General features: G+C 37.6%; 1 protein-coding gene across 1 annotated transcript in view; it reads left to right on the top strand.

Annotated features, from left to right (window-relative positions):
* Nucleotides 1–1,090: 1,090 nt before the first annotated feature.
* KIAA0895 (KIAA0895 ortholog) overlaps nucleotides 1,091–13,307 on the top strand; it is a 778,550-nt gene continuing 766,333 nt past the window's right edge. The window contains exon 1 of the mRNA XM_044065032.1: nucleotides 1,091–1,393. Coding sequence (XP_043920967.1) covers nucleotides 1,369–1,393 — 25 coding nt within the window. The 5' untranslated portion in view covers nucleotides 1,091–1,368. The remainder of the gene's footprint in view (nucleotides 1,394–13,307) is intronic.

The raw sequence follows: 13,307 nt of genomic DNA, 5'->3' as shown, positions 1-13,307 counted from the left end.
TTTTTTCAAAGTAATCAAGTATACTAGAAAATTATTTTCATTCCTTGTTTGAATGTCAGGTTTTTACAACATATTCAGTGATACATTATTATTTACATTGCTTTCACTTGTGACAGTACAGTGGTTCAGCAGTTAATGCTGTTGTCAGATTTGTTCTCAGCTACAGTCCTTTCTGAGCAGTGTCTGCACATTGTCCCTGTGCCCTTGATGGTTTGTACTTGGTTGTTCAGTTCCTGTCCACACGCAAAGGCATGTATATAAACTGAACTACCATAGGTGTGCATGCCTTGTGTGACTGAATTACTGAGTGTGTGTTTGTCAGAGAGCGATGACTGACAACCCATCCAAGACTGGTTTCATGTTCCCACTGAATGCCAAGATAGGGTCTCGCTCCAGCAGTGTGACCCTGAACTGGATTGAGAAGGTAACTGGAAAAGGAATGAAACAGTGAATGATTTAGATAATAATTCCTTACATAATGGCTTTTTTTACTGTTTGACTTATTGTATGTATTTCATTTGCTTTTATATTGATTTGTGTTGCTCATTTATTTCAATGTTTGTTATCTTTAATTTTACACAACTGTTATTCCTGTCCATACCTCTCAACTGTCCAGGTTTTTGACTCATATTTTTGGTCTGTTCCTCATAAAATGTATAGTTTTTTGGCAAATCACTGGGATGATCTAAGGACTGAAGTCACTAAATAATGACATATATTTGAGTTTCAGTCTTCAAATCCGATCATAAATAAAAGTGGGACAAAGACCCAAAAATAGGGACAATTTTTAAATACTGCTCTTACAAACTTGGAAAGTTGACAGAATAAAATGCTACGCTTGATAAATGCTAATGGTATTACTTTTAATATTGACAGGTTGATGACAGCTATCATCACTGGATTAGTAAGAAGGTTGGTATTGTAGGCCACTTCCCAAGTTTTTAGAAGGCTTGCAATAACCCTACAGTCTCCAGCAGGTCTCTAGAACGAGCACTATTTTTTTATAGTTTTATTGTGTTTAATAAATGGATTCCTCCTGCGATTGCCGAGCCCTGGTTGGTAGTAAAATGGTGTCGTCACTACCATGGCAACAACACTTCAGGCAGACAAGCAACTTTCGTGTCATCACCGACAAGCAGAGGTTGGTGGGACTCGAAGGGTAAATTGTTCAATGTGGCTGCTTTCAGTCTCTCTTTCTTTTTTTAACTCGTGTTTATGTTGCACTTCTTGACGGCGTCAAAAAAATCAATCTGCATTGCTACTACGTTTGTGTTTAATTACGTTATTTTGCTCCTTAGCGCTGACGGTAGCCATCTGGGTCCGTGTAACTGCCACTTACATTTTTCATAGGTTTCATAAGAAGAAGCGATGCTCGAATCCATACAAGTGACTGGTGTGTATAAGAACCTTTATTATTAAACCGTAATTTCTCTGGTGGTTCATATGAAAAAAAAATGCAAATATTTTGTTGCCTAACAGCTAGTTTACTGGTGGTGTCGCTGTCCAGTCTGTGTTTTAATTATATTTGTTTATCTCATCTGGTTGAGCATTTGCTCTGTAGGTTTACTATATGATGGACTTGCAAACTGTATTTTTTTTCTGCTACGGCTTGTTGTTACTTTGAGAGCAGTGAAGATATGTTGCAGAAGTCTATGATGTGTAAAGTTGTGGCTTGAAATTTTAGCACTACATCTTGTTGTAAGAGCATTTGTAATCCGTATAAAGGTGTTTTCACCTGTCTTTAAAATATTTGTCATTTCATCCTTATTTATATTGTTTTCTAGAATCTTTTCCATATTAATGGTGCCTACTGTTTGAAAATACACTGTAGAATGAGTTTGGTTTTGCTGTTGATCTATAATGGAGAACTGTGGACCGCAGTAGTGTGTTTGCGTACTACTTAGAATGTTATGGCATTAGCGTACTACTTAGAATGTTATGGCATTAGCGTAGTTTAACACCTGCTTGCTGTTGCTGTAATATACAAAACCTTAGCACTGCCACAAACAGTATTGTATAAACAAGCTAAAAAGTCAGTAGCCGATGCTAAGTTATCCTTCACTTGATTCAATAACATAAAACATTTCTGTGACTGTGCGAGTTTTACAGAACAACCTCGATTTTGCCTCACATTTTGCAATGTCCCTCATAAAATGTTTGGTGTTCTGGCAAGAGCCCCCGAAAATTACAGTTAGTCAGTGTCAGACATTAGAACTTCACAATTCAGAAAATGTTGATGCAAAACCTGTTGTCATACTTCTGAACCACTTAGCACAAAAAATCTGGACAAAGGGTAAAATAATGGATAGAGAAAATCCCTGAATAGGGACATAATTTAATTATTGCTTTTATAAACTCAGAACGTTTCTAGGGTGACAGGATTTGTGTCAGCATGCATTTTCTGAAGGATATGAAGTCTGAAATTCGAATGTATTTCATTATTGCTTGCCAGAAAGCCACAGGTTTTATGAGGAACAGACCCCCCCCCCAAAAAAAAAAAAAAAAAAAAACAAGAGAGAGAGACAGAAATCTGAACATTCTGTGAAAAACTGGGCACTCGATTGGTATGCCTGTTCTATTAACTTATAGTCTGTGATTTCACCTCCCATTTTTGCCTTGTTCTTTTGAAATTGTTGACTTTGTGGTAAACAACTGAGGCTTACAATCAGACTGTAATGACAGAGTTTCATGTTTCTTGATGTTTAAGTGCATGTTGATGTTGTATTAATTAGGTGGATTAAAAAAAGCTTCACAAGTGTTATATTTGTGTTGGTAGTAAGGTAAGCAGTACTGGCATCTTCAGTATTGAACTTGACTTGCCCATGGTCCATTCTCCATCATCACCAGCTGCGGTGCATGATAGTATTTATTTATTTTGACATTTGTTAACCGGGTTAGGTCCAACTAGGGGCGATCCCTTTTTTAGAGGAGGCCCGGGGAGAAAAGCTCCAGCAAAACAACAAGAATAATAAAAAATAAAAAGGTAAACATGTAAAAATAATAACAATAATGTTTAAAATTTTCCATAATTAACAAGCAAAGACAGTGATGTTTAAAACTTGGTATGAGTATGAATACAAGAAATAATAGTGAAATAGGAAGTTATCAGGGAAGATTGTGAGGTTTAGTAATAAGTTGCAGCTGCAGAAAAGGTCTCCAGGGAGAACAGAACTATCTGCACAGTTTTACAAGTAAATGAAAGAAGTTGAGGAGAAGAAAAAAAAGGATGTAGGTAGTGGAAAAGGAGGAAAAAAAACGGTGTGAGTAAAGAGGAAGAGTAGAGGGACATGGAAATGAGATGATGACTTGCTGGGGGATGGGAGGGGAGATAGTGGAAGATTAGGGGTGAGTATGGGGAGGAGTGTAGCACAGGAGAAGTGTAATAGTGGGTAGAGAAAGGAGGTAGAAGCGGGGAGCAGGGAGTGGAAATTAGAGGAGGAGGTAGAGAAATGAGGTAGGTGGGAGGAGGTACTAAGTCAGAGGCAAAGCCAGGAGCTAATGAGTTTTTCTCATAAGGCTTTCTTGAAATCAAGTCTGTTTGAGATGGATCGGATGGTCAGAGGTGTTTTGTTGCAATGTAGAGCAACAGTATAACTGTATAGAGAATGACCTAGGGATTTTTTAGGCTTGTAGATTTCTAACAGAAATTGGTCAGAGCTGTGGAATAAGAAGTTAGGTGTATAGGAAGTGAGGACTGGAGCAATGGAAGCACAGGAGGTAGGTTTATTTATTACGAAATGACAGAGGAGAAATTGTGAGAGGAGGAGATGGTGAGGTAGCTCAAGCCAGTTGAGGATTTTATTTTGAGATGTACAGTGGTGTGAATTGGTTGGCATCAAATCTAGCATTTTTGTTGTACCAGAGCTCTACCTTTATTTTAAGGGTGGATTGTAGATTGGTTAGGGTAGGAGAGGTGTAAAGTAGGGTGGGGAGAAGATGAGCATCAGTAGGTCAAGTTTAGTGTCACTGGTGAGGAATTATTTTAGTTCTGGAACACATCACCAGCTTTTGGTGAGTTGTTTTGAAGCAGTTTTGCACATGTAGGTCAAATTTTAGTTGATCATTGATGATAATGCCTAATAGTTTAGTGTGTGTCATTACTTCTATTGGGGTGTTGTCAAGAGAAGTAATAGTAAAGGATGATTTTTGGTGCGATAGAGACTTCGAGAGGCATGGAAGTAGTTTGCTTTTTTTGGGCTGAGAATAAGTTGTTTTTTGTTTACTTTAGCCAGCTTTCTGTTGAGTTAAGGGATTTTTGAGTAAGAGTTTGCAAGTGTTGAAAATTTGAATAAGAGTTTGCAGGTGTTGAAGATTATCAGAGGAGCAGATGATGGTGGTGTCATCAGCATATTGAATAAGGGAAGAGGGAGAGCAGGATGTATAAAGACAGTTGGTGAAGATGTTGAAGAGTATTGGCACAATAATGGAGCCTTGAGCTACACCAGTGTTAATAGGGAGGAGGTTGGAGAAGGAGGAACCACTTAACAGATTGCTGGTGGTTAGAAAGTTAGCTGGAAAACAAGTTGAGAGTAGAGTTAGATAAACCAAGAGCAGACATTTTATGAAGAAGTAAGGGATGAGAAATGGTGTCAAAGGCTTTGGAGAGGTCCAGAAAAAGGGAGGATTCAAGGTTATTGTTTTTTCTAGCTTTAATGATGGTCTGTGTGAAGGAAAGTAGAGCGGTAGTTGTGCTGTGGTTAAGGAGGAAGCCATGTTGGGTTGATATGAGTAGAGATGTTCTAGAAGTTGTTTGTGAGTGCATTTTTTGAGAATTGTAGGGAGAGGGGATACAATAGCAGTGGTCCTAAAGTTAGCAAGTTCTATAGATTGTCAACCTTTGTGAAGTGGAATGATGTAAAATTGTCTCCAAATAGAAAGGACTAATGATTGTTGAAGAGATCTGTTAATTATGATGAAAATAGGAAAGGCAGTTGAGTTAACAAGTTTGAAGAATTCAGGAGGGAGATTATTCACTGAGGGAGAGCGTGTTTTAAGCTTGGTAAAGAGAGATTTTATGTAGGTGGTAGTGAGTGGTTTAAGTGAGAAAGTGGATATGTTATCAGGGAGTGAGGATGGTGGTGTGGGGTAAGGGTTGGAGAAGTTTTCAGTTAATTTGTTAATGGAATCAATGAAGTGGGATTGAATAGAGTGCCGGTTTCAATAAAGGTTTGGGAATGAGTTTGGTATCCCTGGAGACCAGGGATTTTATTTATGGTATTGCAGACTTTTTTTGGGTTGTTTTGATGGAGTGTTTTTTGTTGGAGATAAAAGTTCTTTTTATCTCTGTTGACTTGTTTTTTGTACAGTTACAAAGTTGTTTGTAGATTTGAAGGTGATTGGGGGATTTGGATTTAAGCCAGATTGTCCAAGCTGTGTCCCTGTTATGCATAAGGGTCCAGGTAGAATGGGAGAGCCATGACGCTTGGCGAGCTTTGACTCTCTGTTTCCTGAGGTGAGCAAGGGAGTTAGGAGTATCCAGGAAAATCCAGCTAAAGTTCATAACTGCTTCCTGCAGTGGTTGGCTTCGGAGGAAGGACCAGTTTATAAAGTTAACTATATTATTGAACTCTTCTGTGTTGAAGTTGGAGAGACTGTGGCATTCTGTGTATTGTCTAATGGAATGTGTAAGGAAAGTCTTTGTATAGAGACAGGGAGGAGGTCACTGATATTGTCTGGGAGTGTTTTAGGGTTGTGATATAAGCTTGGATTAGGAACAAGGATCCAATCAACAATGGTACCTGTGTTGGGGGATTTATTGTAGCGGGTGCAGGTGGAAATTAGTTGAGTGAATCCATGGAGATTGAGGCTAGATGTAGGGTAGTCAGTGGTCAGGGTTTGCCAGTCTATATTTACATCACCTAAGATGATGGTTTCGTTAGAGATACTGTTGGAGATGGAGAGTATATTTTCTATAGAAGAGGTATTATTCCCAGGGGGAATACAGATTCCAGTGATGCAAAGTGATTTGTAGTTGTTTAGCTTGCAATTGACTAGTGTTACTTCTGCAGGAGAAAGTTAGGGAGAGATATAGCTAGTGGTGTGATGTTGAGATGGTTGGAATAAAATATAGCTACGCCACCTGACTTTTTTGTGTAGTCCGTCTGTGCAGATGATGTAACCTGGTGGAAGAATTTCAGCGTCTGTGCTATGTGGTTTGACCCAGGTTTCTGTAAGTACTACTATGTCAGGTAAGTGATGGGCAATCCAGGTATGAAATTCAGAGATTATGTTAAGGAGACTATGACTGTTCATAGATAAGATAGTAAGACTCTTGGTGGATGGTCTTGTAATAGAGTTATTAGCGGGTAAGGAGTTAGGGTCAGGATGGTGGAAGGTTTTGGGGCCAGGGTTAGGTTGTATGTCTCCACACAGTAAAACATTTTTGGAGAAAATATATAGTGAATGGAGTTTAAATTTTACTAGTAAGGTGTTTGAACTTAATTTTGTGTGGAAGGGGGTTGATGATGAGGAGTTTGAGTTTTTGCATGGAAATGGTGAGGTTTATCAGTATTCTAAAGTGGGTCAGTAAGGGCACATACAGGGTTGATGCAAGCGATATTAGTTTTGTAACAAGTAAGGAGAAATAGTAGGAAAAGTGAAGAGTTGAGGAGATATACAGAGATCATGTTAGGATAGAAGGAAGGCGGTGAAGGAAAGGAAGCATAACTTAAATTCTTCTGAGCATTACTGAAAACTCTTCTCCATCTTAGCTGAATACCCAGATTAATATCATTAACTAATCATAACACCAGCAACACTGCCAACCAGTTCAACAACCATTTCATCCAAACAATTTTGTGTCTTGTCAAAGATAGTGCTTTCCCTGCTCCCCCTCCACCTACCCAGCTAAATAACCTTGCAACATTTTTCTTTGTAAAACTTATCCCTACCTCTGCAGTCAAAATATCTCCAAACTCTAAACAAGTCCTAGATGCAGATTACTTTCCTGGTGAATACATTAAAATGACAGCAGACCAACTGGCCTACCCACACTCCATACTTATTAACAGCGATGTTGCAGCCAACCATGTCTTAACCCCCTGGGGAAAATTCTTATACCATATCCATTCAGAAAGTTGGAAATTCACCAGGATTCTCCAGCTAAAGATCTATTGCAATGATATCTTCCTTATCAAAAATCCTAAGAGAAGTTTATTCGCATACTGATCCTTGATCATCTAACATCCAACAAGCTTCTTTCACAGACCCACCACAGCTTTCATTCAAGTCTTAGCAACACAGCTTCCCCTCTGTATTTCACTAACACAATCATCATAGAAGTGCAAGTCACTTAGTCTCATCCATTGCATTTGACTTATCCAAATGCATTTGACACTTGTCTCTCATCCTAAACTACTAACTGAACTCTCCTCCCTAGGCATCTCCCAACCTACGTTTTCCTGGTTAATAGCAGGCTATAAAATGGCAACACATCTTCTCAACTTGCCTTCCAGTTCCTGTAGGTGCTTCCCAAAGGTCAATACTTGGCCACCGTCTGTTTAATATATTTATAAATAAGCTCCACTGTGCTATCAAACAAGCTACCATTATGCAGTAAGCTGATGACTCCACCCTCTTCTACAGCAAATCTTCCAAAAAAATCACACAGACATCATATTCTTCTATTAAATCCTGGCTAACCTATGCAAGCTTGCTCTTAAGCCCTAAAAAAGCAAATCAATGTTATTCACACCTAAACAATTCTCTGAACAGAAACACATTTAAAGTTACATCAGCCAGTAACACTACTAGATCTAAATGTAGATGAAAATATGAAATTTGATCAACACATACAGCAAGTCATTAAAAAAACACCAAAAGTGGGACTTTTTTACCAGTCAAATCCATACCTAACTGACACAGCAAGGAAAGCCATGTCTACTATCTCCTTCCCTCACTTCTGTATGCATGAACCATATTTGCACACTTGCAGACATGCAGCAAGTGAAATTAGAGGCATACTACAACAAAGTAGCACAATTTGCTATAAACCTCAAGTGTTGGACTCAAAACTAACTTACCTTAAAACAACTACAGTGGTTAGAACTGCCACAACATCCTAATTTACACCCAAACAGTCACAAGTAATAATTTTATCTGTAACTCCCAATAATTGCCCATTTCTAAAAAAATATCCTTCAGCAGTATTCAGAGTGCAGAGAGTTATGCTCCAGTGAAAAACATCTTTTGGCCACCACATAGTCCAATAGTGCTGCAGGAAATGCTGCTTGTTCCAGTTATATCACCAAACTTTGGAACAAGTTACTACTCCTACTAAAACAAAACAGACAAATTAAAATGTTTCAAGCCCAGATTAAAACAACACCTGATTGGCTGTTGGCTATGCTCACATACCACACCAGGATAAGGTGGAACCTTCAAGCCACTACTATTTCTTTAAGACGTCTGGGTTATAAATCAAATCACAAACAACTTGTACAGCTGTACTATTTCACCCCTGTTCCCCTCAAATTTCTGTCTTTTTCCTCCAGTTTCCCTAATTCCACATTTCCTTCTCATCTCTCCCTACCACCTCTTCCCTTTTTCTGACTGTTTTCTCTTACTCTGTCTCCTTTTCTTCCACGTGTAAGATTAACATACAGTATTTTAATGTTGGGTAAAGTGAACACCACTGTCAAAGATTTTTATAGTAAAATTTTACTTTAGAATTTATATATATATATATTCTGTTTTTTCCTTTTTTAATGTAGTGTTTCTTTAGTACTATACACAGTACACAATTATTGTATGTTGTTTCTACTTTTATTATGAACACAGTATCTGTAAAATGGGCGTTACACGTGAAAGCCAATGATATTATAACATTAATATAACAGTAAATAATGGCATACTTCCAAGATAGCTGCACACTGATTGAAAGCTTGATTTCAGCTGTCCCAGTGTGAAAAAGAAACAGAAAGATAAGGGCCAGAAACACTGTAAGTTTTAGTAAATTCAGTTACTGGCTAGTACATATACTGCCTGGATGCCAGCAAAGAAAAAGAGACTTAGTCTGAAAGAAAGTCAGCTAGAAAATGTGAAGGAAAAATCACTGATTGGGAAGAATCTTGCAGATGTTCAAGAAAAAAACAGTTCAAGCTCCAGCTGTGTTAAAATACATGGTTTCCAGTAATCTAGAGGAAAAGGTAAACGGAATGTAGTCAGAACTGATTAAAATAAACAAAACATTGAAGGAGTATATTAGCTCAAGTAACAAAATGTTTGAAAAATGGAAGAAGCTTTAAAACAGCTATTCAGATGAACTGATAAAACTGCAAAAATAAGAGGTCAAAATAAAGTAAAAGCAAGAGTATGAGACTGCTCCAGAAGAGCTGTTTCAAAAAATGGTAATGTTAGGGGACAGGGCATACAGGGAAAACCTTAGATTTTTTGCTGTACCAGATAAATTGGACGGAACAGACTGTATTTATTTTATGAAAACACAAATAAACAACTGGACTGGTATTCCACAGCAGGATTTGTTAATTGAAAGGGCATATCATGTGTATGCTCTAAACCTGGCCATGAGAAAGCAGCCAAGATTTGTATTAGTAAAGGCGCAGTCATACCAACAGAAAGAGTTGATCCTTACAAAATTGTGGCAGAAGGGCAAAGTATTAAAAATTGGAGACAGTAGAATGTTTGTGGAGAATGATTATTTACAGTACACCAGGCAGAAAAGAAGCACATGTATCCTAGCAGTCAGGGAATGTGAAGAGCCAGATGTGAGATTGAAGCTGCTGTAACCAGCTGTCTTCAGAATATTTTTCATGGAGGATCATAATCTTTTCATGATGTAGAACAAGGTAGGGAGGAAATACAAAAGTTTGTCCAATGGAAAGTGAACCATCAAAGAGAAGGAGAGTATGGTTCTCATTATTGTGATAATAAAGCTTGTAGAGAGACTTTGCCAGTGAAACCTTTAACAGTATTCCAAAGGAAAATGCTTTAGAGACCAAGAAAGCACAAAAGCTACGTGAAGAACCAGTAGCACTTTGGACTGGAACCAGAGTCTGGGGGTGGGAGATGGAGATTATTAGGAAGAAGATGAGCAACATTGAAATTAGTAAATAAATGTGATACTGTAAAGCATCAATCACATTTGTGAAATATGGCTTTATAAGAAAAAGTGGAAATATATGACTTTTGTTGACTTTTGTTAAACTTGTGCAGGATTGAAACACTTCATGTCATAACGTTTTGTAAGGACACTGAAGGGAAGGAGGAAAAAAAAAGAAAAGTAACTAAGTAAAACAATTTTTGTTCGTAACAGTATCTTTATGGAACATTTCATGGTGTAAATTGCATGTTATGTAGTAAAGTTTTTGAAGCTATTGTGTGTCATAGATATTGCCTTTTTTCTTCTTTTTTTAGTTTTAAGAAACATAAGCGTTACAAGGTAAAAAGAGAAGAAAGGCTGGACAAAAGCATGTTTAAGTAAATATGCTGTAATCTTGAATTGTTGAGGTGGGGCATTGAGTGTGAATGTGCATTGTGAAGGCTGCCTGCCAAGCTAGATATTATTTTGTAAATAATTCTTTGTCATTTGTGAATAGTAATATGGTTTGTATGCTTGCCTTAGAAATGTAAGAACACTGTATGTTCTGTACTGAGCTTCAAGATTGTAACCACACTGCACCCTGCTGGAAAAGAGCAGAAATGTGTATAAACTACATGCCTATGCAAATGTATGTGTTGATGGTAAAGGCTGGAATATACAGAGTTAACTTGAAAACTCTAAGAAAATAAGTGGAACTTGTTTATGATTCTGTTATCTCTGTTTCAGCTCAAAACAGATAGTGTCTAGAGTTGCAGGCTTTCCTATTGTCTGGAAACATAGGTAATTACAGGTTTCCAAGGTAATTGTTTTATGACTTCCAGTTTCAAGCAAGCTTCTAAGAGATGAGTATTTTTCATAGAGACATGTTAAATTCTGTTGGTATCTGTTTAGCCTGGGAACTAGATGCAGATGTCAAATAGTGATGTCATCTAGCTAACCCAGCAGTAATATGTATTATTAATTTAAGAACTATCTCAGAGAGAGAGTCTGTGAATTTTTGTATTTTGTTCTGAACCTGTAAACATCTCTTCACTTCTCATCTATATTTGCCTGGCTCTGTAAGTAAGACATTTAGGGCATAGTCTCTTAGATAAAGACAGGAATACAGCAAGATTAGTTAAATATTTCTGTATTTATGTGAGACTGTCCTGCATTGTTGTTTTAAAATATTTCCTGTGATCCTGAACTCTGTTGTCACTGTGTTGAATTAATGACCATTATCTTGTGCGTTTATTATTTATTATTACATATATTTAAACCTTTTAATTGTAGCTGGTTTTGTTTAGAGATATTTGAGTACTTGCATATGTATTTGGTGATACTGTACAGGCCACTCCTAAATAGCCTTCAAAGTTCTGGTCACAGTTACTATTTGGATAACAGTAACATTACACAGTAGAATTGGACACCCCTTGGTAAGGGCCTTTATAGTAGCTGATAAGGGTGGTTGGTGGCAGGTGGTACTACCATATAGTCTGGGCAGAAGGGGGCATAGCTAGAGAACCTATGCCAGCCTTCCCCAGGAGTGTCTGTGTGTTTGCATATAAATCAAATCTGAAAGTGTGTGTGTGTGTGTCAGCTACTTCAGCAGGGACATGAAGTATTGGTTTGACAGAGAGAGTGCTGGAGGTTTTGGCTTGACCACTCGGCTGAGATTTTAACCCTATAGCTGTGCCAATGGGGAGTCTTATTGGGGATCTTGAGAGAGAGGGAGAAACCAGTCCCATACTGACTGACTTGACTGATCTCTGTGTGCTCTTAAGGGAAATTGTACTTTACTGTGTGTGTACTTGTCATCCTCCCAATGTGCACGTCTCTTACTGGTAGTGGTGAGGATTGAGGCTACTTGATTACTGGGCCAGTGCAGGGGCGTCACATGCATAGATAATAATATATGTAGAGTTGGTGTGTTCTCTCTTACTTTTACATAAGTGAATCTCTGGAGTAAGACCTTTGGCTCAGTCTAATAACAAGTTTTATTGTGTAAGCAAGTAAATAAGAGGATACTGAATGTAATGAAAAATTTTCCTTTGGCAAGTAAATGTTCAGTATAAATTGACAGGTTTGCAGAGTTGTTCATTTGGTACTTGTGTTTCCATGGAGACAAGCTGACTATAGGGGAAACAATAAAAGCCAGAACACTTTTTTAAGACTGTAGGTTAGTGCCTATTGAAAGCATATCAGTTGGTTTTCTCATCTGGGAGGGGAATGAAAATAAGACAAGATGAGATGGCAATTAGTATGAGTAGGAACACAGGTTGTAACATGCGTCTTAGCAGGGATAAACTTAGTATCAAGTTAAGTCATGCCTATGTCTGTAGCTGTTGATTTGGGACAGCTTTTCCTATCTGGAGGATTAAGCTTTTTTTTTGAAGATGTACATAGTTTTGTGTGTTTGTTCTAAGTTAATAGGTTATAGAGGTGCTCTTGGGGGTGTGTTTTTTTATGATTTAGGGTTTTCATTAAAACAAAAAGTCTTGTAAATTGTGACACAGATTCAAATGGAGATAACCAAAAATAACTGTGTAAAGGATCAGTCTGCCAAACGTTAGTGGGTTCATATAACACAAAAGCAGGAAACAGAAATTTACAAAAGCTGTTATAAATAATAAGTGGGAATAATAACTTCTTATTGTAATAGCTACACTAAACATTATTTTGGAATTTGAATGGTCTTACAGGTATAGACAAAAAGAAAGTATTGAATTATATTAAGAAATGCAGAGCGCAAATAGCAATGCTACAGAGGACATATTTGGAAAAAACGATAAAGAAAGGATTTAATGATGGATACTCAGCAGAATATCAGTGACAAAGGAAAAGGGGCATACTTTATACAAATTGCTAGAGAAGCTCCAGTAGTCATAGAAGAGGAAAAATAAGTAATGGTGGATTTGTAATAGTAAAGGGCTACTGGCAAGGGAGGAGGATTGTGCTGGCATGAACTTATACTCCACCTAAAACTGCTATTATAGAGGTTTAAGAAGATTTTGGAAAAAATAATCCGCTTTCAGGAGGGAATATTATTTAAAGGTGGGGAGTGGAACTTGATCTAAAAGAGTGAAAATGTATCTGAGGGACCGAGAAGGGAAAAGTATAACAAAAGAAGGTAGATTTCTGAAGAAATATATAAAAATGTTTGGTATGGAAGTAGTGAATTCAGTAGTAGAAACTTGGACAGAATCTGCACATTATTCCCCAAGGTACAATAACTTAACTAGACTAGATCTTCTTCTTTTTCTTTCGG

Source organism: Protopterus annectens, chromosome 3.part0 (genome assembly GCF_019279795.1).
Source record: "Protopterus annectens isolate FY-2018-M chromosome 3.part0, PAN1.0, whole genome shotgun sequence".
Lineage (NCBI taxonomy): Eukaryota > Metazoa > Chordata > Ceratodontiformes > Protopteridae > Protopterus > Protopterus annectens.
Note: the sequence above shows the minus strand (reverse complement) of the source record. Positions and strands in the feature narration are given on the sequence as shown.